General features: G+C 54.6%; 3 protein-coding genes across 3 annotated transcripts; 2 read left to right on the plus strand and 1 right to left on the minus strand.

The window, feature by feature from the left end:
* Window positions 1-316: 316 nt before the first annotated feature.
* Window positions 317-1357, plus strand: N7489_001303 (uncharacterized protein; the record flags this gene model as incomplete). The annotated part of the gene is made up of 4 exons (XM_056707058.1): window positions 317-325; window positions 394-559; window positions 615-888; window positions 943-1357. The coding sequence occupies 4 exons, from the start codon at window positions 317-319 to the stop codon at window positions 1355-1357; spliced, it is 864 nt and encodes a 287-aa protein (XP_056571360.1).
* A 583-nt stretch (window positions 1358-1940) lies between these two features.
* On the plus strand, window positions 1941-2864 carry N7489_001304 (DUF3716 domain-containing protein; the record flags this gene model as incomplete). The annotated part of the gene is made up of 2 exons (XM_056707059.1): window positions 1941-1980; window positions 2053-2864. The coding sequence occupies 2 exons, from the start codon at window positions 1941-1943 to the stop codon at window positions 2862-2864; spliced, it is 852 nt and encodes a 283-aa protein (XP_056571361.1).
* A 1226-nt stretch (window positions 2865-4090) lies between these two features.
* Window positions 4091-26222, minus strand: N7489_001305 (uncharacterized protein; the record flags this gene model as incomplete). Its single annotated transcript, XM_056707060.1, has 8 exons — window positions 4091-8250; window positions 8418-10872; window positions 10964-14293; window positions 14357-22174; window positions 22236-24451; window positions 24505-24791; window positions 24850-25586; window positions 25677-26222. The coding sequence occupies 8 exons, from the start codon at window positions 26220-26222 to the stop codon at window positions 4091-4093; spliced, it is 21549 nt and encodes a 7182-aa protein (XP_056571362.1).
* Window positions 26223-26438: the final 216 nt, after the last annotated feature.

Below are 26438 nucleotides of genomic sequence, written 5' to 3' on the forward strand. Positions count from 1 at the left end.
GGAGTTGAATTACAGATAAGCATAAAAAGAAGAATTGCATGGACCACGGTTGGTCGCTATCTGACATCACGTTTCGGTGGTCCGTGCATAATTGCGTACAGCGTCCGTTGTGGAGATCCGCATGCCAACCAGAAAGCCAGGGTACAATGAGTGCAATTGACAGCAGCTGCAATGCATCACGTTCAAAGGACATGTATCTGGAATCGATTGGCAAATGAACGCCGATTCGAGGTGGCGCTGGCTGTTAATCGGCCCATCTTTTCACCCCATATCTATCCAATAAACAAATCGGTCAGGCAGTATTCAGCAGCACAAAATGTCCCTTGTGAGTTTGCACCACGCCAGCTAGAATCGAAAACCCACCCACTAGGATGGAAACAAATACAAGCTCAGGTTGACCCTTACTTTGGAAACAATTGGAATTTTGCCTGCGAGAAGGAGAAAAAGGGGTTCCTTGGTCTTGGGTTATCCCGTGCTTTTAGTCACTTTCTTCCTTTGACGCTAGATGATCGGATTAATGTGACATGCAAAATACTTTACTTCTCTTTCCTCATTGATGGTGAGTGCCCATGGCTGCAGGTTGGGTTTGGACATTTACTGACTCTCTGAAATAGATCAACTTGAAAAAATGAGTTTTCCACAAATGTTGTCGTATCGGGAGCGGGTCATGAAAGTTGCCCTTGGAGAAGCGAGCCCCGACAGACGTATCTGTCATGAGTGGATGCTTCACGATACTATCATGGCTATGCGAAGTATGGACGAGGTTCTGGCAAATGATGTTGCACAGGGATTTTGCCAACTACTGCAGGCCCAGACAGCCCGGGAGAGGACCTCAATAACAACTCTCGGATCGTATCTCGAATCTAGGGAGTCAGATGTGGGTAGACCGTATGTATTGCCGTTGCTACTCGTTTACGAATATGAATACTGACGGTCCATTAGATTCTACTCAGCTCTCATTAGATTCAGTGCCAGGCTGTATCTCACTACTGCTGAACTCGACAAGACCGCACCTTTGGCAAGCATTGCATTTCGGCATGTCAGTGTTATGAATGATATCTATAGCTGGGAGAAAGAGTGGAAAGTATACCAGGCGAACCCAACCGATGGTGCCCGGCCATTCTCCGCCATTTACATTTTTGCCAACGAGACAGGACTACCGTACACAGCCTGCAAGCGATTGATGTATAGCTATTGTCGGGAATTGGAGCTCGCTTTCAAGCAATCCAGCGATGAAATTCGACACAACAGCTTGGCAAGCTTGACACATGAACTGGAGATGTACATAAAAGGTCTGGAATACTTTATGTGCGGCATTGAGTTGTGGAGTCAGTGGACTCCACGATATCGGCAATGAGGCCTCATACTTTCCGGATCGGTCTATCTTGACATGCGTTCAATTAATCACCAGACCCTTCGCGTTTATCTGTATAATTGTTCGGATAGGAGATTGGCCAAGCGGTATATCGTCTCCAGTTATTAAGGAGGATATAGGCAATCCTCTTTGATTAAATGAGTTTTACAATAGAAGTGAATAAGATATAGGCCTAGTCTTAACAAATATAGGAATGACCTAACCGCAGGTGATTGAACGGAGATGCCGTTCCACGATTCCCTCGAGACGCCGGGACCTATAGATAGGAAGGAAACTGGAAGGTATGCCAGAGGAAGAAACTGAAAACATCCAAATTATTAAAACAATTCGCACCGATTTCTCTGGAAAATGTAGTTCGTTCCTGGATTCAAGATGGGGCTAGGAAGCCCACAAGTCATCTTTTGCCATCGAGTAGGACAAAGAGCCTGAAGCCACGAGGGGGACCTCCGAAGATTTCAGATCTCCATCACCTCTCTTCCCACCTCTCTTCCCACCACTCCTCTTCAAACCGACACCCGAACCACAAGCCCAATTCCGACCAGCTGGTGCATATCATATGGTCATCATGGCGCTAAATACAACCAAGGAGAGTATTGATACATCAGGTACGGGCTCCAAAACAACAAACCAAGATTGTGAGACCCTAATAAACTGAAAGAAGAGCTGACGAGTTCCAGTCGAATCTGCCGACAGCAGACCACCTGTCTGGACTCTTGGGGATACGGAGACATCAGACGAAGACCCGACAAGTCGAACCAAGAAAAGACGAATCAATGACCCGAGCATTGGGCTGGACTCGGGACACGCGCCAGGATACTGGGCACGGCGAATCGATACACGCCCTTGGTCGAAGACACGAGGAACCCTGCTCAACCAGATGAAACAAATGCAACTTACCAGGGAGCCTGTCCTTCGGACTTCCAAGACCTGGGACGGTGATCTGTTTGATGGGATGATCCGCAGCAAGAAAGTCAACATTGAAGCAATTCATGCGCAGGCAGTGGGCACCGAGCTTGACGACGGAGAATGCTGCAGTAGTTGCAGCCTAGGACACGGCCCATTCTTGACCTGCGTCAAGGTCCCCAACGCTTCAGACAAGCCACAAGTTTGCGCGAATTGCCACTTTGGAGGAAATGGAGAACGCTGCGATTTGAACAAGCTTCAGCAACCGGAAAACATTGTTACGGATGAAGAGGAGTCCGGCAAGTCCAGCATGCTTAATGAGTCGAATCTTTCTACAACTGTTGAGACACACAAGGATGCACTTGATACACAGCCCCCGCAGGCAACAGCAGACTCTCCTATCCAGACTGCGCAAGAATTGCCAGAAGAATTGTTATCGCTCATGATCGCGCATTATGAGCTTCAGGTTGGCAGTTACGATGCCAATATCGACTCCCTCGCGAAGATACTCAATAACTTGAAGATACAGCGGGACCTTACTGCGAGAACACTTGAGGTTCTGAAGGGAGCGGCGGCAAAGGGCTGAGCCCGGAGACACACGCCAAGGGGCGAGAAGAGGGTCATGTAGCCAAGGAGAAAGTCTTTGTCAAGGATGTCAAAGATGGCATCTTACTGGCTAGGGCATCTTACTGGCTAGGAAAAAGCGATCAGTACCCTAATACATACAACCATAATAATCAGCTTCTGTCTCGTACTCGCCATTCATTCCGGCTTTCGAACGTGTCTTGTATCAACAAGAATCGCCGACGAGTAGTCACCTGCATGGACGCTATATCAACCAGGAGGGCACAAGCACCAGATTTTGCTGCAGCTCCCCTCAACAAGGTCCTCATAGTCATGTCCCAGCTCTTCAGCCAGGATTTCGAGCATATTCTTTAGAACGTACAGAACCAGGAGCTCCATAACAGTTCAACTCTCTTTGAGTATAATACTGGTAGATGATATCTAGTAGCTTTACCGAGAAGTCCTTGCCAGGCCGGTCGAGAGACCTGTACACATCAATGGAAGTATAAACAACGAGCAGCATTTGACCTAAACGCAAATGGCTGGCTATCTAGGCCACGAAAGTTCGTTGGAGATGCCGAATACTCTTTGATCCAACTGGTTCTACAACCAAGTCTGGGACTTGGAATTTCTGCTCACGCCATCAAATGCGTAGGTCCCGTAAAAGAACATCCAGATACCCGAGTTGTCAGATATTAGATTCTGGCCCACAAAATGACGTTGGTTGTAAATTAAATCTTAACAGGACAAGCCAATGTCGGATCTTCACCTCCCGTAGAAGCCCCGGTTTTCCTACTAACGCCTTAGGGCTGGTGGCCAACCCCCCATAACGCTTCGACGCACTTCGGGCTACTACCTTCTTACCTTGATAGCACTCGTACATATCAAAACCATCTACGGACTTCACTGAGTAGCTACTGCATCAAGACATAGTCTTCAAGAGTAAGTTTACTTAATGAAAGTGGAAGGAGTCGAAGGAACAGTGGGGTGAGATGTACTGATTGATGAAGGCTCGTATTGGCTAACGTGGCTGGTACGCCGAACAAATACCAAAAAGATAGATAAAAAAGAAGTTCATGAGTGTGCTATGCTATAAATTCATATACAATGCAAAAAGTCAAGAAGTTAAACTGAACACAACAAGTTTCACCTGCAGTAAGGAGAAAATCCAAAAACAAGGGACGAAAGAAAAGACACCAATTCGCCAAATAACAAAGACAAAATGAGCAAATGAATGCAGAGCCGCATTTACTGGAGCACCCGCACCATGCAATCCAGGGAAGAATGCTGCACTAGTGTCTCTAGGCGCACAGCACCACCAACACCGTGAGCTTGCAACTCACAGAGCAGCAGAGCCATGTGTACCAGATCTCCTCCCGCCTCAAAGAAGTCTACCTTGCCATCATCAATCCGAGAATCAATGGGAAGGATGGTACGCCACGCCTGCTGCACCGCCGCCCGGACGTTGGAGTTCGTAGTCGGCAGAGGGCTCTTCTCAAGCAATTCGTCAACTGGGCGCTCTTCTCTACTGTGTAGAGGGAGCAGAGCCGGCGACTCCCCCTTTTCGTAAACGGGCGTCTTTTCCACTGGCACGGCTGCCCACAAGCGCAGCAGACTGCCTAACTGCTCAATCAGCAACTCCGCCGCGAACGGCGTCATGACTGCCGATGAGGTGAGCAGATCTAGGGCAACGTAGCCATCGCCCGTGGGAGTCGACAACACTGAAACATCCGTGAGGTCGAGATCAGCGCCCATGAAACCAGGCTCATAGAGGGCGGTGGCATTGTCCTGGTCTAGCTGTAACGCACGGTCGGGCTCGATATTTTGATGCTGCACCACACTACTGAAGTGAGACCAGCGCTGCCAGTCCGTGCAGTCACGTATGATTTGACGGAAGCCAAGGAACTCATGGGGTAAGTTTGCTACCTGTTGCTGCTGCTGTGCCAAAAGAAGTTCGAGCACTGTTTGACGTGCATCCAAGCGTGCGCGAACTGGCACTACATTCAAACAAGGACCCACGACAGTGTCAATGTTCGCCAAGGTCGCGGCAGAGCGATTGGCGGTTGTGTGTCCGAAGACGACATCGGTAGAGTCAGTCAGGCGTGCTAGCAGCACCGCCCAAGCAGATTTGAGGACCGTGGCTGTCGTGATGCCATACTGGGGTAGCGAAACCACTGGAACGTGGTGGCGGGTAACATGCAACACGCGCTCTGTGGCGTCGTTGCGCAGGCTGGGCTTGTTGTGCACGACAAAGCGGGTCTCTGGTGAACCGGCTAAAAGTTTGCGCCAGTGTGAGCGTGCAGCAGTAAGATCTGCTGGAGTAGTGTCTTGGAGGAATCGCGCAAAGGAGGGAGTAGAAAGCTGACTCTGGCCTTGGTAGGCACGCTGAAGGGACTCCCAGAGGGTTGGCAAAGACACACCGTCATATTGCGCGTGTGACAGGCGCATCAGCAGACGGTGTGACTGACCGTTTGGATGTACGGCCAGTACAAACCGTACATAGGGCTCGGACAGCTGGAAATCGTTGGCGATGCCCTTATCGTACAAGTCTTGAGTGAAGGCGGCGAGGTCGGCGGTAGTCTCAACGTCGAAGCAGGGCTGCAACTTGTGCAGAACCACCTGCCAGAAGTGGCGTGCGTGAGGTGCGAAGACCGTACGGAGAATGTCAAAGTGCTGAACCAAGAAGTAACAGGCCTGACAGAGACGTTCGATGTCAGGAGCACCGGGACCATCGAAGTAAAACCAGTTCAGCATCCAGCGCGACTCGCTCAGATGTCCGACCAGTGCGACATCTTGGAAGTCCGTTGTATGGTGAATAGCAGCGATCTCGCTAGGAACAACACCTAGCCGCGGTGCCAAAACCTCAGCCAGAGCGAGATCCAGCACGGGAGCTGTCGCAGTCGTCGACTTAGGCACCAGTGGTGGCGTCTCGGTCCCCGGGGTGGGTGGCATTTGGGTACTTAGATAGGCGGCTAGATCCGCCAGAATTGGGTGAGTGAAGAGATCGGCGACAGTCAAACTGAGTTGCGAATTGCGAGCGAGATTGGCCAATTTCATGGCAACAATGGAATCTCCACCGAGGCCAAAGAAGGTGTCATCGGCGCCAATAATGGAGGCGTCGACAGCGAGAGATTCGGCCCAGAGACCGGCCAACCTGCGCTCCATTAGAGTCTCGAGCGGGCGCTTGATTACACGATCCTGGAGGGAGTAGGCTTGCAGCTGGGCGTCCGACAAAGTGTTTACGGCGCGGCCCAGCAGCTTGCGGTCTGATTTGCCGGATGCATTTGTCGGAAGAAGTTGCAGAGGGATGAAAAGTGCCGGCAGCATGTAGGGCGGAAGCATCGCACGTAGCGCCGCTTGAAGGTTAACCAGTGTTTGTCGAAGCTCTGGCGTAAGGGCCCGCGCAATCGCTACGAGCTCCATGTCAGGCACGGGGCCAGACTCCTGGTAAATATAAGCCACCAGTACCTTCTGGCCATTGCGACTGGCGAGGGTCACGCTGTCCACCATGGTGGAGTAGGCAGGCAGCAGAGTACGCATGTGGTGCTCGATCTCGCGCGGCTCGATGCGACGACCGTAGACCTTGACCTGGGTATCTGCGCGGCCGAGATATTCAATGCTACCGTCAGGGAAGTAGCGCGCGAGATCGCCAGTACGGTAGACAAGCGAGCATTCAGACCCAAGCTGCGTCTCAGTCATCCATGCAAGATCGCGACGGAAAGCGGCGTTACTGGCCTGCTCGTTTTGTAAGTATCCTCGGGACAGAATGGGACCCTCGATAAGCAGCTCGCCCACGCAGCCCAGCGGCGCTAAGAGATGCAGATTATCAGGCTCAGCGATCCACAGGCGACAACCGACAGGCAGACCGATGTTGGTACAGCGATCATCCGGCCGCTTGAAGGGACCGGCGGCACACCAGACTGAGGCTTCGCTGGGGCCATAGGCATTTATCAGGGTGGGCACGTGGCTAACCCAGGTGCGAAGATTGTCCTCTGTGGGACTCTCACCGCTGAGAACGAGCGTCTTCAGCGATGGTACCATTGAAGGCTGGACAAGATTGGCGACAGTAGGTGTGAGACAGGCCCAATTGGCACCGAGGCGACTAACGGCACCTGCTATGTCGTTGAGTCGGTCCTGCTCTGAGATTATACAAACCGTCGCACCAAGAACCAACGGCGCGAGAATCTCGGCATAACTGATGTCGAAGGTGTACGCGGCATACTGCAGCACCCGCGAGTTAGGGGTGAGGTTTAGGGCTGAGCTGAAGGCGACGATGCTGGTATGGATAGCGCAGTGGTCAATCACCACCGATTTGGGTTTACCAGTACTGCCTGAGGTGAAAGTCAGGTAGGCTGGCGATGTGGCGTCAACGACCGGTAGCGGTCGGACACTTGTGGGACTGCTAGGCAGCTTGGACGCCATGGTGGAATCCACGACTAGCACATGGTCCACTGGCAGCATCGCCCCTATGTGCGCATGACGGGGTGCGGTAAGAATGTACTGCAATCCTGTGTCGATGGAAATCTCTGTGAGTCGCGCAGGCGGATGCTGGTGATCTAGATGAACGCAAATTCCGCCAGCCTTGAGCACGGCGAGCAGTGCCACAACAGCCCAGCAGGACTTGTCGAAAACCAAGCCAACTGGATCGCCAAGGGGCAATTTGAGATCGACGAGGACTTGAGCGAACTGCGATGAGAGGTGGTCGAGCTCACCGTAAGTGAGATGACCATCCCAAGCCTCAACGGCAGACCGATTCGGATAGGCGCGGGTTTGGGCACATATCTTATCATGCAGAGTGGAGGCAACCGGTTCCACCGGGGGTCCCATCCACCGGCGCAGCTGGGCCAAATCAGACGGCCCTGTCAGCGTCAGATCAGAAAGAGGAGTTTTGCATGGCAGTTGACATAGCTGTTGAAGCAGATGCTCGAAGTGCTTCAGAAGCCAGCTCATCTGGGCTTGGGCAATGCGGGCGTCGTCATATTTCACTTCGACATTCAGATCGGCGTTCGTGCCCAGCTGGCATTCCACGATCAATGGATAAGTGTCAAAGTTTAAGTCAGCATCTGTGATAGCCTCAAGGCCGAGATCCGCAGCGGGAGCGTCGAGGGGAGGCTGAACAAAGAAGAGATGACCGACGTCGATCGACTCTGAGGCAGGCAGCAGCCGACGGATATGCTGAAGCCCGACTTGCTCGAAGGGTGTCATGGCCTGGGCCTGATCGTGAATGCGACACAGGAAGGAGTCGATGTTATCCTCTTTAATAAGCCGAACGCGCACTGGAACAGTTGCGATGGTCGGGCCCATCATGTCGGCCACGCCCCGGAGAGGCACCGTGCGGCCCGACAGCACATGGCCGAAAATGACATCTTCAGAGAGGGTGTAGCGCTCCAGCAGGAGGGCCCATGCGGCTTTGAGAATGGTAGGGGCGCTGAAGGGGAAGGAAGAGGTAGAAGAGCGAAGTGGAAGGGAAATTGCGTAAGACTGCGAGCGATTGGGACGAGGAATCAGGGATGACGCCGTTGTAGCAAGGGGAGGAGGGGGAATGGAGCGGGCAGATCACCATCCAGCTGCGTACGCCAGAAGCTATCGCGCGCGGTAGCATCAACGCTGCTGAGGTAGTGAATAAACTTGTTGTAAGGAACAACGGGCGGCAAGGCTGCTAGGCCATGGCGATAAATGGCCTCGGCTTCGTCAAACATGGCGGCTTCACTCCAGCCGTCATAGACGGCATGATGAGCTGTGTGCACAAGAGAGGGTCGTGGATCCTGGGTGGTGCCGGGAAGGAGGGCAAAGCGCATTAGTGCCTGGCCGTGGTGCATGGGAGTCATTTTATCGGCGGCGAGATACGCCTCCACCGAGTCGCCCGACTGCCACGCTATGCCTTCGTGCATTACTACCTGGAAGGATTGGGTGGCAATACTGGAGTAGATGATGCGCGTGCGCATGATAGTCTGACGGCGGGCGAGAAGCTCCCATGCCTGTTGGTATTTGTCGATATCCAGATTGAGAGGTAACCGGTAGACAGCACGCGAGACGTATGCGGTTTCGTCACGCGCCGTAAGTGCCATCAACGCCTCCTGAGATGGAGTGCATGGATAGATGTCCTCAATTGCATCGTCCAGGACCGCACATTGAGCCATCGCCTGAGCCATCACGTCGGAGACGTAATCGGGGGACACGAGGCTGAAGGGCACTGGCGCCGTGCTTTCTAGCGCCTGCATAACAGAAGCGCAATCCATCGCTGCGGCCATAGCGCCTAGGGTCGGGAAGTCCATAATATCGGCAACACTGAGCGGCATGCCTGCCTTGGTGGCCGCGGCCACGGCCTTCATGGCAGCAATGGAGTCTCCACCTAGGTGGAAGAAGTGGTCCTCCACACCAGTAGCACTGACGCCCAACACATGGGCCCAAATGCCCGCCAACGCCTTCTCCATAGTTGTGGTGGGCGCCGTCTTTACCACCTGCGTGAGGGCATATGCGCCCAGCTGCTCGGGCGTGAGCCCGTTACCGACCATGCGCAAGCTCTTGCGTTCTAACTTGCGCGACGGTGACAGTGGCATGTGTGAGACGGGGATGAAAAGTTGTGGCACCATATGGCGAGGCAGGTCCACCAACAGCCGGGCTTGCAACGCAAGGAAGCGTTCCGGTCGTCCATCCTCCAGCGGTAGCAAGAGATTCTCAACCTCCTCTGAGACGGCATCGCTTTCACAAATGAATGCGGTCAGGATCTTGAGCCCGCTCCGCGTAGTGGGACTTAGAACCTCAACGGCCACCTGTTGGGAATCGTTCGTGAATGCGCCGCGGATGCGATGCTCGATTTCGCCTAGCTCGATACGCTGACCATGTAATTTGACCTGCGTATCTTTGCGGCCGATAAACTTGATGGTACCATCGGAATTGTATTTGACCAGATCGCCAGTGCGGTAGATGCGTCCACACTGGTAGGATTCGGGCCACCAGGTTGGTGCGGAGATGAAAGCGGCTGCCGTTTTGGCCGGCTCGTTCAGATATCCTCGGGCAACGATGGGGCCCTCAATCAGAAGTTCACCGACGGCGCCGATGGATACTAGGCGATCCACGTTTTCCGGATCGACGATCCAGGTGGTGCAGCCCAGGCCGCGCCCAATGTTACTGGGGTCACGGAGCGTGGCAGTGTTCACGTTGCAAGTGGATGAGACACAGCATTCACTCGGCCCGTAAGTGTTGATGATTTGTACCGCACCAGCCCAGCGCTGGATGACCTCTTTCGTGAGAGATTCGCCGCTGAGAGCCAGCGTCTTTAGCGATGGAATGCTGCTAGGGAGCAGCAGGTTGGCAACGGTGGGAGTAAGTTCTGTCCAGGTTACCTGGTATCGGGCCATCGCATCGGCCAGAGCATTCATACGCTCTGTCTCACTGGGCACACAGACACAGGCTCCCAGCATCAGGGAGCCGATAATTTCCTCGAAGCAGACATCGAAGGTGTAGGCGGCAAACTGGAAGGTGCGTGTGCCCGGGCCGATGCCCATGGCAGCACAGTGAGCCCGTAAGCCGGTGACAAGGGAGCGGTGTTCCAGGATGCTACCCTTTGGCTTACCAGTACTACCTGAGGTATAGACCACGAAAACAGCGTTGTCCGGCCGGACGCGGAGTCCTGGAGGCGCCGATGGGGGTAGCATCTGTAGGTATGCACCGTCAACTGGGAGCACGCCCTTGGGAGGAAGCAGTGTCGAAAGCATGGTTGACGATTCTGGATCGCAAAGGACCAAACTGGCATCCAGGTCGTTTAGTAGCAGCTGGATACGACTGCTGGGATGCTCCGGGTTGAGCATGCAGCCCACTCCTCCGACCTTCATGACGGCAAACATGGCGACAATGGTCCATGAGCATTTGTTGAAGCAAAGAGGGATGTTCATCTCCGGCTCAACGCCGCGTGCGAGCAACTCATTTGCCAGCCGATCCACCAGAACATTCAGTTCGCGATAGGTGAGCTTGACATCGAACGAGGAGACGGCTGGCGCATCAGGTTGCAGACGTACCTGCTCCTCAAACTGCTCGTGAACGGACGAATCAATGAAAGGGGGGGTGATCAGCGTTCCAGGAAAGAATCTGGTCTAAATCCTCGTTGCTGATAGGACCTACCGGGTCCATAGAATCATCCACGGTGTCCTCGGTGGTGGTGTCCTGCACAGCTTGGAATCGCTGAATGGTGCGCGCATATTGCTTGAGTACCATGTCCATCTCGCTGACTGAGATGAGGCAACTATCGAACTGTGCCTTGATCTCCACGCAGCTTTCCATCAGGTTACATTCCACTGTCAGGGGGTACGGGTCGGCCTGTTGGCTCTCCAATGTGACAGGTGTCAGACCCAAGAAGTCGGACTCATCCATCGGCGCGCTTCCAGGCTGGATGAGGAGCAAATTCTGGAATTCGACAGCCTCACGAGCCTGCTCATCCATGCGTCGGATGTTCTGCAGCCCAGTATGCTCAAAGGGAATCATGTCGATGGACTGCATATGCACGGCCCGGAGGAAATGAGCCGGCGACTGGCCCTCGCGAACATGGACGTGGATGGGGACTGTGGCAATTGTCGGACCCAGCACCTGGTTGATTCCGGCCAAAGCGGCATTTCGACCAGACAGTGTCGCTCCGAAGCTCACATGCTCCGAGTCTGTCAGATGCGACAGCACAACCGCCCAGGCTGCACGCAGCACAGTCGGGAGCGTGATGTCAGACGGGTTGCGGGTCACAGGAACCGAGTGCGTCTGGACCTGATTTGGAGACACCTGGTAACTGCGCGTGGGCAGGAGTGGGAAGGTTGCAGCGGGGGTTGCACACTGCGCTGTCCAGAATTCAGTGGCCGAGGCCGGACTGATGCTTTGTATATAGTCAATGAACCGATTGTAGGGGACCTCAGGCAACGCAATCTCTTTGTTATATTCCGCAGAGACCTGCTTAGCCAAGATGGACATGGTCAGACCGTCGTAGACTGCGTGGTGCGCAGTCCAGACAAAGTATCGGAGGCCTGAACCCTCCAAGACCGTGAAGCGCGCCAGGGGCCGGCCGTAGGTCATGGACTCGGCTGCGTCTTGGGCCAGGAATGTTGTCAGATCAGTTCCCGTTCCCCACACAATGGGATTCTGCAGCAATATCTGGAAGGCACCGTCAGCAGTGGCAATGATCCGGGTGCGCAGAATGGTGCTGCGGGCGACGACTGCTGCCCAGGATGCCTGGAAACGCGACATGTCGACATTCTTTGGCAATTGGAAAACCTCCTGGACCACGTAGGCCGTGGGATCTTGGCTGGTCAAAACCATAAGTCCCTCCTGGAGCGGCGTACAGGGGTATATATCCTCGATTGCTGTGGGCTCGACCTGGCACTTCTGCGCGGCCTCGGAGATGAGAAGCCCAGAATCTAGTGCAGTAGGGAGCAGAGAGAACGGCTTCAACGGTCGATCCTCATGCGGAGCCAGAAGGCGCAATTCTTGAGCCATACCGGCCAGAGTGGGCTGCTGGAAGATTCCATTCATCGTCAGTGCCAGGCCTTGACTTCTGGCAGCGGCGATGATACGCATGGCTCCAATAGAATCTCCTCCCAACCGGAAGAAAGTGTCAGTAGGACGAAGAGCACCACGATCTGGCAGACCCAAGACATCTGCCCAGAGATCGCGGAGGAGCAGCTCGTTTGCCGTGAAGTGGGCGATCGTCTTTGCGGAAACAAGACGATAGGACTCCAGCTCCGGCTGCGAGAGGCCAGCTACCAACCGATCCAAGGCTGCGCGGTGGACCTTGTGATCCGCCGTCAGAGCAAGGCCGTTAAGTGGGAAGACAAAAGCGGGCGACACAGCCTCAGGCGCATGTTCCTTGAGCGATGATATCAACGACATGAACTGTTCCCGCTGCACGTCTGACATCACCAGTAGGGCAGGGGTCGCCTGAATTTTTTGGTTACACTCGACATGGAACATAGCTACTTCTTCAATGGATCCACGGCGGAGGATGGAAAGTACTGCGTGCTGTGTAATTGGGAGAGTTAATTGCACCTGCTGTTCGAGGAGGGCTAGACTCGACGAAATTTCGCTGGTGACCCCGAGATGCTGCACCAAGGACAGCTGGTGTTCTGATGTCCATCGGCCGAGGTCACCTGTACGGCATAAGGGAGTGCCAGGCAGCCACGGGGCATCCAGAAGTCGATCTTTGCGGCCCCGGAGATAGCCCCGGGGCACCACTGGACCGTCCACCAGAACCTCTCCAACACAATCCGCCGGCGCCAGCGCTGCAGGATTGAATGGGCAGCGGATCCACATCCGCCCGATATTCGACGCAGGAAGGAGCTGCAGAGCAACACTGCCAGCTGGAGAACCAGAGAGCGATAGCCAAATCGGCGATTGAATCAATTCGTGTGGATGAATTAACCTGATGTCGCACCATTTTGCGAGCAAAGCAGGAGAAATCTCTCCCTCCGCCACCAGCAGAGTCTGCAGAGATGGCACTTGAGCCGGATAGGTTAGGGCGGCCTCAGTGGGAGTTGTAATGGCCCAATTGGCCTGGGAGCTGCACATGGCCTCAGAAAAGCTGGCACCCTCAGCGGGAACGATGATTGTACTGCCGTTGATCAAGGAATACAGCGTCTCCACTATGTATAAAGGCGAGGTTGCAGCGCTGAACTGCAACACCCGGGCATCGGCGCCGAGCCCAGCCACTGGTCCCAGCAGTGAGGCGACAGTACTGACCGTGCGATGCGTCAGAAGTGCCCAGTCTGCGCCGTCCTGAATGGCTACCGCTACTGTATCAGGAGATAAGCAGTTCGGCGGCGCGAAGACCGGGGACGCATCGTCCCAAACGGCCAGCGCACCCGCATCGACAATTACCGGAGTGAGAGATGGCTCATCGAAATCGGTAGCATGTTCCCTGCCACATAAGACTACACTGGCTTGCACAGCCGAAAATGTCTCCTGTCGACTGTCGGAGCTGGCCAGCGGGTCCAGGAAGAGCGAGGTCGCGCCCGCCTTGAGGACGGCCAGCATAGCTACTAGAGCCCAGGGCGAGCGCGAGAAGCTGAGAAGAACTGTGTCTCCCGGTTGCACGACCAGACCCTGCAAGTCACTGGCCAGAGCACTTGTCATACGATCGAGTTCGTGATACGTGAGTTTGACCTGGCCATCTGTGGATTGCATCGCGACAGACATGGGATGCTGCTCTGTGTGTTTGGCGATGAGCTCCAACACTGTAGCTTCTACTGCCGTTGGTGTACGCTCGGGAGACATCTCTGGCAAAGTGCTTATTCCTGGGTAGGCCATATTCAAGTTCGATAGAAGCTGGTCCGAGCTAGTGGTGATGGCGAGCAGCACGTTGGTGAAGTTCTGCAGCAGGCTGTCGGCCTGAGTTCCATTAAGCATGGATGTGCGGTAGCTGAGATGAATCTCCACGCCCAAGGCCAAGCCAGTGGTAATGTTGAGATCGACATCATACTGCAGAACAGCGGTTAGCACAATGTGGAAGGAGAGGGTGACCTCAAGACTGGATCAACTTACCTCTGTTGGATCAACTTGATCGACAATCTGGAACTCTACTTGTGGCGTTGGACCATCAACCGGCTCGCGCTGGAGTGAGAGAATGGTGTTGAACAAAGCTGCCTCACTTTTACCCAAGGCGTGCTGGATCGAGGCCAGAGAGGTCTGCTGATGGGGCAGACTGTGTATGTAATCGGACCGGACTGCCTGAAGCAGGTCGCGCACTGACACTGCATCACCGACATGCAGTCTGCATACCAGGAGGTTGATAAATGGCCCGATGGCGTCATAGATGCCCTCCATTGGAATGTCGCGACCAGAGGCCATGTATCCGAAGCAGACATCTGACCTGCCTGTGTATGCACGCAGAACGAGGCCCCAAGCCGCCTGGAACAAATTGCTGAGTGTGAGGTCCTGGGACTCACAGAATCTTTGGAGTTGGCCATCTGCGTCGATGTGAATAGTCTGCCACTGGAAAGCCGCCGCGGGAAACTCAGTGGGCTGCAAGTCGGGGAAGTGGCAGGGCTCCAAATCAGCCAGCCGTGCGGTCCAGTACGCCAGGGCATCTTCTGGTGACCGCGAGGCAATGTAGGCCATGTAGTCGCTATAGAGCGGACCGGGAGTGGTAGGAAGGGTGTTCTCGTAAGCCGAAATGAAATCACGGACGAGCAGTGCCATGGAGGTACCATCGATAAGCGCGTGGCTTACCTCCAGTTGGCAGTAAACTACCCCAGAGGCTTCACAGATGGTCAGTCGATGTGCGGGGACTGGCTGGTGGTAGTCTGGCGCGGCCTGTCGCCGAATGAATGAGACCACATCGCCATCAGTGCCTTTATAGACAAGTCGCCGAACCTGCGGTGCGTGGGAACGAAGTACCAGTTGGTCATAGCCCCCAGCACCGTTCAGCGACTCGACGAAGACGGTGCGAAGCAGGGAATGACGATCCACAGTGCGTTGCCAGGCCTGCAGCAGGCGTGGCACATCCACGGGGCTAATATCAGCACGCGGAACAATCTCAAAGAGCTGACGCACCTCGTAAGTTCCAGGTTCGCGAGCCTGACTTATGAGAATACCTTGCTGAATTGGCGAACAAGGATATATGTCTTCGATCGCAGACTGTGGGAGGCCAATAGTGGGAAGAGTCGTCGTGGTCAGCGTCGTCAGGTCTTGGTAATTGATTTGTAGGAGTGGGAAATCGCTGATGGAGTATTCGACGTCACTAGCCGCGAGCTCGGTCAACGCAGAGGAAAGAATCGTCTTGTAGCTCTGCACCCATTGTCGGATTCGATCCTGATGGTGGATGATGCTGTTGAAGAAGAACGAGACGGTGAGACGTCCGCGGGAGACGGCAGCACCGATATCGAAGACAGCCAGCCGGCCCATCGTGTCCCCGATATTCTTTATGGAATCACCTGCTAGGAGCGGCTCTTCTTGTAATAGAGCCTCCTCGCGCTCGGTATGCTGTGACTGACCCAGGTAATTAAAGCATATCTCCATAATGCGGTGATGTGCGAATTTCTCGCGGCTGTCAGCATTGAAATGGCGACGAGTGTTGTATGCAAAGCCATTGTCCTTGAAAGCGCGACGCGCATCCTTAGTGCGCTTGACTGTATGCTTGATGCTCTCATGCTGGCGCACACGACGATAGATGGGGTAGAAAGTAGTGAACCACCCGACTGTTTCGGAGAGATCAATTGAAGGCTCCCACGGTTCTCGACCGTGGCTTTCGCTGAATATAGCGGGCATTGTGCGGTCGGGGAACGACTCAACGAAAGATTGCTGCAGGGCAGCAATAAGCAAGTCGATCGGCTCAGTGCGGAGCGCCGTGTTGGCAGTGGTCAGCAGGAGAGCAGTAGTTGCTGCATCGAGTGTGAACTGCAGCTCCTCACCACCCTCCCACGTCGGCAGCCGCTTCAAGCCCCAGTATTCCAAATTCGCTGAAGGGAGGGCAATTGGCAGGTCGGATGAGGTCGTCAGGCGTTCAGAATACTGACGCTGTTCCCGGACCCAGTTTTGATACGGCATTCTGGATGGGCTCTGAGAGCCAGGGGAGAGTAGCAGCAACTCCAATTGGCCTAGAATGATGTGCCATGATACTACATCGACGATCAGATGGTGTGCGATGAAGGATATTAATTGTCCATGCTGGTCTGGCAGCATGAAATTGTCGACCACGAAGATGGGACCATGCTCGATATCGATACGGCGCTGAGAAGTCATAATAATCTCCATCATCGCCGCACGGTTGGCCACTTGGTGGCTGACCACCGGAGCTGAATCGTGGGCTGGGCTCTGCACCAGCTGAACCCATTGACCATCAGCCTGCTGATTGAATCGGGCTCGCAGCATCGCATGGCTGGCCACCAGCTGCGTAATAGCCCGAGAGAGATCTGAGTGCGAAATAGAACGTGTCGCACGCATCAACACACTTTGGTTGTAGTGGTGATTCTGCTCTCCCTCACCTCGCGCCACCTCTTCGAAGTATAGCTGTTGGATTGGAGACAGTTCAAAGGGCACATCATACTGCTCCTCGCGAAGCACAGCACAGTGCGTGGCGGTGATAGCGCGGGTGGCAACGGCGGCGAGAGACTTCGCTTGTAAAATATCCTGAACGCTAAGCTCGATATCGTTTGCGCGGCAGCGTGAGACAACCTGCATGGCCGTGATCGAGTCTCCGCCCAGACTAAGGAATGAACGATTCATACCTATGGATTCGACGGGCAAGTTGAGAACATGGCTCCAAACCTTCGCCATCTGCTTCTCCAGCTCCGTAGTTGGTAGATGCACAGTTGGCGCTGTAATGTTCACTACAGTGCGGTAGGTCCCATCGGACATGTTGGCCACCCAGCGCGAGATTGGCATCCGGTTGACCTTGCGAGATGCTGTCAATGGAATAGAGTCCAGGACAAGCCAGATAGTTGGGACCATGTAGGGTGGCAGCGCTGCGCCTAGCTCTTCCTGCACCTGCTCGATCTGCGGCTGTGCTTGGGACTGGAGAGCGTCAGGAATAAGCGCAACGCGATCTCCCTCCACCGCAACGGGTTGCAAATCTGTCAGCGCAATCACAGCCACTAGCCTGCCCTGACAGGGACCAGTTTTGGGCAACATGACCATGCCGGCTTCAACCTGAGAACGGGAGCGCAGGTGGAACTCAATCTCGCCCAGTTCAATGCGCTGGCCATGGTGTTTGACCTGACTGTCTTTCCGTCCAGCGATGTTGAGTGTGCCATCCGCGTTGTATCGCACCAAGTCGCCGGTGCAGTAGAACTTGTATTGTGGTTCTTCCTTACCGTGGAGCCAGGCCGGATTCTCAATGAACGCGGCCGTTGTCTTATCTGGCTCATTGAGATAGCCACGCGAGACATTGGGACCTTCAATGAGCAGCTCTCCCACACAACCAATGGGAGCCAATCGGTTATGGTCCTGGGTATCCACCACCCAGTACCGACAACCAACTCCACGGCCGATGTTTGCTGGCGACACGGTGGCGCTCGGGTTGGCATGCGAGGCCCAGATAGTGCATTCTGCTGGTCCATACGAGTCGATCAAATTAACCTGGCTCACCCATTGATCTACCAAGCTCTGCGAGACTGCTTCTCCTCCTAGAACGAGCGTTTGCAGGTCGGGCACGTCGTGGGGATCGAGCAAGGCCGCCACCGTGGGCGCCATGAATGTCCAGGTGATTCGCATGCGGTTGATGGTGGCCGCCAGATCGTTAATGCGGTCGTGCTCTGTTGGAATGCAGAGTGTGCTGCCTTTCATGAGCGTGATAAAGACCTCTCCCATGCTGACATCGAAACTGAACGAGGCAAACTGCAGCACACGTTGATCGGAGCCAGTGAAACCAAGGCCCTCACCATGCTGGATAGCCACAGTACATACACTATTGTGTTGCACTATGATGCCCTTGGGCTTTCCACTACTACCAGAGGTGAAAATGACGAAAATCGGATTTGTAGGCTGAATGGACGGTAGTGGCAGAAACGTTTCTGTGAGCTCTGACAGGCCAGTGATCAGGGCTTCACTGATACCAACCACTGTGGTGTCCACTGAAGCAAAAAGTCCAACGAGCTCCGGCGAGGCCAACACCACCGATGAGGCTGTGTCCGCAATCACTCCCTCCAAACGTGAGATGGGATGATCCGGATTCAACATCACGCAGCCTCCGCCGCATTTCACCACCGCCAGCATGGTGACAATTGTCCACCGGGACTTTTCGAAGCACAGTGGTACAAGTGACTCTGGCTGAATTGAGTAGTTGGCCGAAAGCCAGTGGGCCAGTTGCGATGATTTTTGTTCGAGCTCGCCGTAGGTGAGCGATCCATCCCATGCTTCGATGGCAGTATGATCCGGCCGAAGCTGGGTCTGCTTCGCGATCTCATCATGCACACACTTGTTTTCAGATTTGGCGGGGATCGCATTCCATTCCCATATTTGTTGTTCATCTTCGCGACTGAATACGTCAATATCCCGGAGAAGACGACTGGGTTCCAGCTGTGTGAGTTGGCCGAGGACGTGTTCGAAATGACCAAGCAGGCGCTGTGTCTGATCTGTACATAGGACAGCATCATCGAAGCGAGCTTCGAGATGCACCTGCTTGTCTGCCAGGTTGCACTCAACCACCAATGCATACGGATCAAAGCGGGTCATGTCAGTGGGAACTTTGACCAACTCGGTGAGCCCCTTCGCCTCGTCCGTATGAGGCTGCACGACAAACAAATTGGTAAATTCGGTGGCCGCGGCCGCGGCCGGACTGATTCGACGTATCATTTGCAGTCCTGCATGCTGGTGACGCATCATCTCGACATTCTGGTCCTGCTGCTGCTGCAAGAATGTCTGGACCGGCATCTCGCCATCCAGATGGACATTGATGGGCAATGTCGTAATAGTTGGACCCACCACGTGCTCAATGCCTGGAACTGGCACATCTCTACCAGACAGAGTCAGACCATACAATACATCTTCCGCGTCCAAATAACGCGCGAGCACAATAGACCACGCCGCCCGCAGCAGGATGGCGAGGGTTAAATTTGATCCTTGCGGAACAGCAGCCGAGATTGTGCGGTAGCAGGTTACCTTGGCAGCCGGCTGATAAGCTGCTGAGGGCAAGCGAGGGAAAGTAGCCGGAGGCTCTTGGGGCACAAGTGATGCCCAGAAATTGCGGGAAGCATTCTGGTCGGAGTTCTGGATGAATTGGACGAATTGGGCATAAGATGGAGTTACGGTGGGTGACAAATCTTGTGTGTAAAGCTGTGCCAGCTGATCTAACAGCAGTTCAACGGTCCAGCCGTCAAACAAGGCATGATGTGAAGTCCAGATAAAAACAGTCGACTCCCCCTCCGAAATTAGAGCGTAATGACTCAGTGGCGCACCTGCAACCACCGACAGCGCCTGAATACGCGTCAGGTAATCGCTGCTGGATGGCGCTTGCTCCCACTGTAGGCAGGAGGCGGACGGGGTCAAGACCACCTGATGCGAGGTCGCATCGATGGTGACCAACCGTGTGCGCAGAATGGGATGGGTATTGACGAGCACCTGCCAGGCCTTCTGAAAGCGTGCCACATCGAAACCGGCGGGCAAGCGGAAGGCTGTGGGGGCAACATATGCACCATTGTGGGTTGTCGACATGAGAAACACACCTTCCTGAAGAGGAGTAGCAGGATAGACGTCTTCGATTGCGTCGCTCGAAACCGAGCACTGTCTGGCTGCATCGGCCAGCAAGCCTTCCCGCTGGATAGGATCAATCGGCAGCAAAGAGAAGGGAGCGTAAATGGCTGGCTCAGCAGCTTTAGGAAGTCCGAAACATTCTGCCATGTCTAATAGTTCGGGATGCCCGAAAATGTCGGCCACGCTGAGCACGAAGCCGGCGTGCCTTGCGGCTGCCACCAGCTTCATAGCGCCAATGGAGTCTCCGCCCAAGCGGAAGAAACTATCGTGGCGACCCACGGACTCGGGGTCTTTGCGCAAAACCTTGGCCCAAAGGTCTCGCAAGCACTGCTCTTGCGGACCCTGCGGTGCAGCTTTAGCACCTTGCGCTAGCGCATACATCTCCAACTGCTCGGCGGAGAGACATTGGACGGCACGGCGCAAGGCAATGCGGTCGACCTTTCCTGAGATGGTCATGGGGATGTGGGAGATGGGAATGAACAGGCTGGGCACCATGTAGCTTGGAAGTGTCTCAGCCAGGTTCTTTTCTAAAGTGCGCAGCTGTTCGGTGACGTCGGAAGCCAAAGGCACGAAGAGCGGTCCTTTGTCCACGGACGGGGCATCGAGATAGAGGAATGCCACAAGCGTCTGTGGTGGCAGCACGACGGAGTCAACAGTGATGTGTAGTGCTCCCGGCATGCTCGCGAGGATGGCGTGTTCAATCTCGCCTAGCTCAACCCGCTGCCCGCGGATTTTGATCTGAGTGTCCTTGCGACCGATAAATCGCAGCTGTCCGTCAGGGTAGTATCGTACCAGATCACTGGTTTTGTAGAAACGCCGTGGCTCCCCTGTTGCTTTCTTGGGCAGCCACATAGGGTCTTCCAAGTAGGCCGCTTCCGTCTTGGCGGGCTCGTTGAGATAGCCCCGTGTCACTAGGGGCCCTTCTATAATGAGCTCTCCAGTGCAACCCACAGGCATGAGTTTATTGGTGTTTTCTGGGTGCGTCACCCACAGCCGCGTACCGACGGCGTGGCCCAGATTTGCGGGATCACTGGCCGCGGTGAGCGGGTCGGTTCCCATGCTGTAGATGGTGCACTCCGTTGGACCATAGACAATGCGAATGTCGATAGCCTCTGTCCAGCGGGAAATGTCCTCTCGTGAGATGGCCTCCCCTCCCAGGATGACCTTTCGCAGGGTAGGCACCGTCTCGGGAGACAGCAGACTCAGCACGCGGGGAGTCAGGAATGCCCAGTTGACGCGTAGTCGATTGATGGCACCAGCGAGATCATCGACTTTGTCCTTCTCATGGGGAATGCAGACCGTTCCACCACCTACGAGCGTGGTGAATGTGTCTGATACACTGGCATCGAAAGCGTAGGCCGAAAATTGAAGAACGCGGGCAGACGGGTCGCATCCCCATTCAGTCCCGTGGGCGAGAATACTAGTGATCAGAGAGCGGTGCTCGAGTACAATGCCCTTAGGCTTGCCAGTACTGCCGGATGTGAAAGACACGAATGCCGGGTGGCAGGGCTGTGCCTGGGGCAACTGCGCATTCGGTTGCGGATCCGGCAGCTGCGCTAAGAAGGCTTCATCGATGATCACGATATGTTCAATGAGGCCCTCTACGACAGGTACGTGTTGCGCTGCCACGACCGCGATGTGTGATGCGCAATTCTCAACTATATCCTGGATTCGGGTTCGGGGATGGGCTGCACTCAATCCCACGCCAGCACTGCCGGACTTCATGATGGCCAACATGGTGACTGTAGCCAATTTAGACTTCGCGAAGCAGTGAGGAATGAGTACCTCAGGACCCGCCCCGAGGTGAGCCAGGTGGTACGCCAGCTTCTCCGACAGATGGTTTAGCTCGGCGTAGGTGTATTCTCCGTCCCAAGCACAGACCGCCTGTGCGTCTGGCCGCTGCAATACCTGGGCGTAGAAGTACTCATGCACAACGCCGAGTGCAGCGACGGGTTCCTTGTGGTTCCAACCGAAAATCTGGTAGCGGTCTTGCTCGGTAAAAAGGTCGATTGCGGTGGGAGAAGACTGAGCGTGCATGAGGATGCTCGAAATAGCACCCGCGAAAGTGTTGGCCAGATTGGTCGCATCGCCATCCGATAGCAGCGAAGACCAGTAACCAATATCAATCTTGACGGTTTCTTTGCCAACATGAATGGCGACGGCGAGATCAAACTAGTATCTGTTAGCAGAGAAGTCGTGAACCACCATACAACCAACGCGAATGAACACTAACATCTGTTGGATCATCTTCTTCAAGGGGCCGGAACGAGAGTGACTCTCCATACGGCTGGTCAGATACATCTCTTTGTACTGATACAATGCTGTTGAATAGAGGCATGCCCGAAAGGTCCAAATTGTGCTGGATCTGGGCCAGTGACGTGTGTTGATGAGGCAGAGCATCGAAATACTCATTCTGCATCGAAGCAACAGTGTCGAGGACAGTGTCTTGCTGAGCTAGCCGTACGCGACACACCAGCATGTTGATAAAAGCTCCCACCGCGTGCTCAATGCCCACAACTGGAACATCTCTCCCTGCGGCAATGTAACCAAAGCAGACATCTTCGGCTCCCGTGTAGGTATGCAAAACCAATGCCCAGGCTGTCTGCAGCACGTTTGCTAAAGTGAGTCCGTGGTTCTCGGAGAATCGAGACAGTGCAGAAGCATCTGTGAATGGCACCGGCACGGAACGGATCTGCTTGGGGCTGCCCTCTGCTGGATACAAGGGTACAATGGTCGGCTGCACACCGTCCAAATATTTTGTCCAGTATTGGAGTGATTTGCTGGCAGTCTCCGGCGCATGAATAAAATTGATGTAGTCGCTGAATAGTGCGGGCGGCGTCGAGAAGGAGTGGTCATCGAAGGCCTGCGCAAGTTCGTGGAGGATAACCTCAGTAGAGCCTCCGTCAACTAAGGCGTGGTTAATCTCGACTTTAACAAAGACATTATCACCAGCCGCACGGCAAATGGTCAAACGATGCTGAGGCTGCGCAGCCTGGTATGTTGGGAAAGGCAGGGCTTGAAGAAACTTGATAACGACGTGCTCATCGTGCTCGTCCAAAAGTTCGTGAATCTGGATGCAGGCCGGAGCTTGTTTAAGCACAATCTGTTGGAAACGACCAGCTGTGTCGACGAAGATCGCTCGAAGCATCTGGTGCCGATCTACCACTGCCTGCCAGGCCTTTTGCAGACGATCGACAGTGGTGAATGCATCTCGGGTGGACTCTACTCGCAGCACCCGACGGACTTCGTAGGTGCCAGGGAACTTGACTTGACTAAGTAGAATGCCGTCCTGCATGGGCGAGCAACCGTAAATATCCTCTACCAGGTTGCGACTGGCCAAGCCTGCCGCTTCTAGAAGAGTATTGTCCACGGTCGCGGCCCGCTGGGCCGGGTCAGAATTGGTCTTGTTCTCGGAATTCTCTTTTCCTTCTTGAGATGAGTCTGCAGGCGCCTGAGTTGCCCGTGCGGCCAATTCAATGATGTTAGCAGCTCGCAAGACATCTGGGACTGAAACGACCAGCTGCTGCTTACGGCAACGGGCCACGATCTTCAAGGCAGTCAGGGAGTCACCGCCAAGGGCGATGAAAGATCGGTTAGTCTTGAGCTCTGCGGCAGGGATGCCCATTTCTTCCGCCCATATCTGCTGCATTTGCAATTCCACATCGGTCGAAAGACAAGTCTCAGGCGCATCATCACTCACACCGGCAATCTCGCGGTAGATCTCGTCGGACATCTCATGCAGCCATTGGGTCATTGAAACGACGTGGACTTTGCCTGATGTTGTGAAGGGCAGTGCGGCCAGCACCACCCAGAAGGTTGGTACCATGTATGCTGGGAGATGTGCGGCCAGTTGCGCGGTTATTTCTGGCAATAAGAGACGCGCAAGCTGCGACTCCTCCACAGGTAAACTATGGACACTGGTGTCACGCGGACCATCATAGGGGAAATCATGCAGCGATAGGACGCCAACCAGTCGACCTTGACAGGGACCCTCTTTAGGCAGCAAAACCAGGGAATGTCGGACGTGCGAATTTTCCGACAGTCGCTGTTCGATCTCGCCGAGCTCCAGGCGTTGTCCGTTGAGCTTTACTTGGCGATCTTTGCGGCCGATGAAGTTGATAGTACCATCACTGTTCTGACGAACAAGGTCTCCTGTCTTATACAGCCGGAAAGCCGGCGGCGACCGGGGCAGGAGGGCAGAAAAGGCAGGAACCTCGTCTAAAAAGACTGCAGCTGTTTTGACAGGCTCATGAAGATAGCCCCGCGCGACAATGGGGCCCTGGATTACGAGTTCACCAACGGCACCGATGGGAACAAGTCGGTCATGATCGTCGGGATGCACCACCCAGCACAAAGCGCCGTATCCAACGCCAATGTTAGCTGGATCAGACGTGAGTGACAATGGCTCGTTGATGGTCGCTGCGACGGAGCATTCACTGGGACCATAACCTAAGGAAGTTGTTAGTGGAGAGTTCAATTGAGCCCAAAGGAAGAAAAATCACCGTTGATCAGATGCAACTTGTCGGCCCATGTTGTCACATCTATGCGCCCCAGACCTTCTCCACCAAGGGCGAGCGTCTTCAGGGTAGGCACCGAGGCCGGGTCAACCAGACGCACCAAAGAGGGCGTCATGAATGTCCAGGAGATCTGGAGGTAATTGACAATGTGGGCGATCCCAAGTGCCGCCTGTTCATCGTCGCAGAAACAAATACAGGCACCGGTAGTCAGCGTGGTAAAGATTTCCAGCATGCTGACGTCGAATGTGTAGGGCGTCATTTGCAGCACCCGGCTGGAGGGGGAGGATTTGGCCGGCCTGTACGTGTTGTGCGGCGGCTGTTAGGAAGGACTCGTGCTCGACTACACATCCCTTGGGAGTACCGGTACTGCCTGAGGTAAAGATGATATAAAGGGCATTATGCGGCGTAACGGTGGCAATGGGGGCCTCCGTCGCCGTCGGTAGCTGTTCGAGGGCATCTTCGGAGACGGTCACAACAGGAAATTCGCTGTCCCAGAGACCAGCATGCTGGACTGAGGTCAGCACTAACGGGGCTTGCAGCTGAGCGAGCAGTCCTCGTAAGCGCGTTTGTGGCTGTTTGGCATCCAGGTTGACGATGACGCCACCGGCCTTGACGACGGCAATCATGGTAACAATCGCCCACTTCGACTTCTCGAAGAATAATGGCACTGATATTTCTGGGCCGACTCCAAGTTGAACCAAGTGCTGCGCCAGGCGATTTGAATACGTTTGCAACTCGCCGTAGGTCATACGACCATCGGCTCCTTCGATAGCCATGGCGTCAGGTCGCGCCTGGGCTGTCTCATCCACGAGGTTGTGAAGACAGCGTGAGACCACAGCGGGCGCCGTTTGATTCCACTGGGAGATCTGCTGCTGCCCTTGTGGACTCATCATACTGACCTCGGCGATTGAGAGATCAGGTTGCCGAATAATTTCTCCGAGCACATGGCTCAGGGTCGTCGCGCAGTGATGGGCCTGTGCCGCGGGAAGCATGTGGGTGGGAAATTGTAAAAAAATCCCCAAGTGATCGGGGGTTACTGTCGCCTGGACGGCAATGTAATTTCCAGTCTGTTTGAATAATTTAATATCTTCTTTCACTGCAATTCTATCCGCTGACGCCGACTGGATTACCAAATTCCGACTTCAGATTGCACGCACCTCTTCCCACTCTGGGGCATTGCTGTCCGATAACAGCACTACGCTGTTGAATACTGGATGGCCTTCCACAGCCGTCCGCTTCTGCAATTCGGACAAGCTTGTCGTCGACGGCACTGCCATGCTCGTGTGCACCTGCTGTTCGGCCTCCGCCAAGGTCTGCTGTACTGTTCGTCCGCCGTCAATCACGGTCTCAGACAAGCCGACGTAGGGCACCCCGGCCACGTATCGAACAAACAGGACATTGACCGCCTCGGTGTCGGCGTACGCCGCGAGCACCAAAGACCAAGCAACGTTCAACACACTCATGAGCGTCAATCCGCGGGGCGTGCAGAAGCCTGCCAGGGCTGCGGACGAGATGTCCGACCGCAACTCCAGGGCAATTCGTGTCTGGCCAACTCTGCCACCCACTGGTGGCACGGCCAGTTGTTCATCATCTAGAATAATTCCGTCAGTCAAAAGGGGAAACAGGGATGTACCTGCTTTGAGCTCGAATGGCAGCTCAACATGGTCAAGTTCCATGGAAGGTTGTTCGCCGTAGTCGCCCATGGTGAATTAGAAGTGCTTTTGTGTATGTGATAGTGATTGATACGACTCGTATAGGAGCCGTGGAGTGTGCGATGAATGAATGCTAAAGGTGTTGGATGGGATAGGTAGTCCAACAACGAAGCTTCACTGAGAGCGCGAGAGTGTAGGGCAGAATGACGGACGAGACTTGCGCAGTCAGAAAGTCTGGGAGATGCTATCTCTTGAACAGATTACGAC

This window comes from Penicillium chrysogenum, assembly GCF_028827035.1.
Source record: "Penicillium chrysogenum strain IBT 35668 chromosome Unknown utg000001l_segment0_segment0, whole genome shotgun sequence".
Lineage (NCBI taxonomy): Eukaryota > Fungi > Ascomycota > Eurotiomycetes > Eurotiales > Aspergillaceae > Penicillium > Penicillium chrysogenum.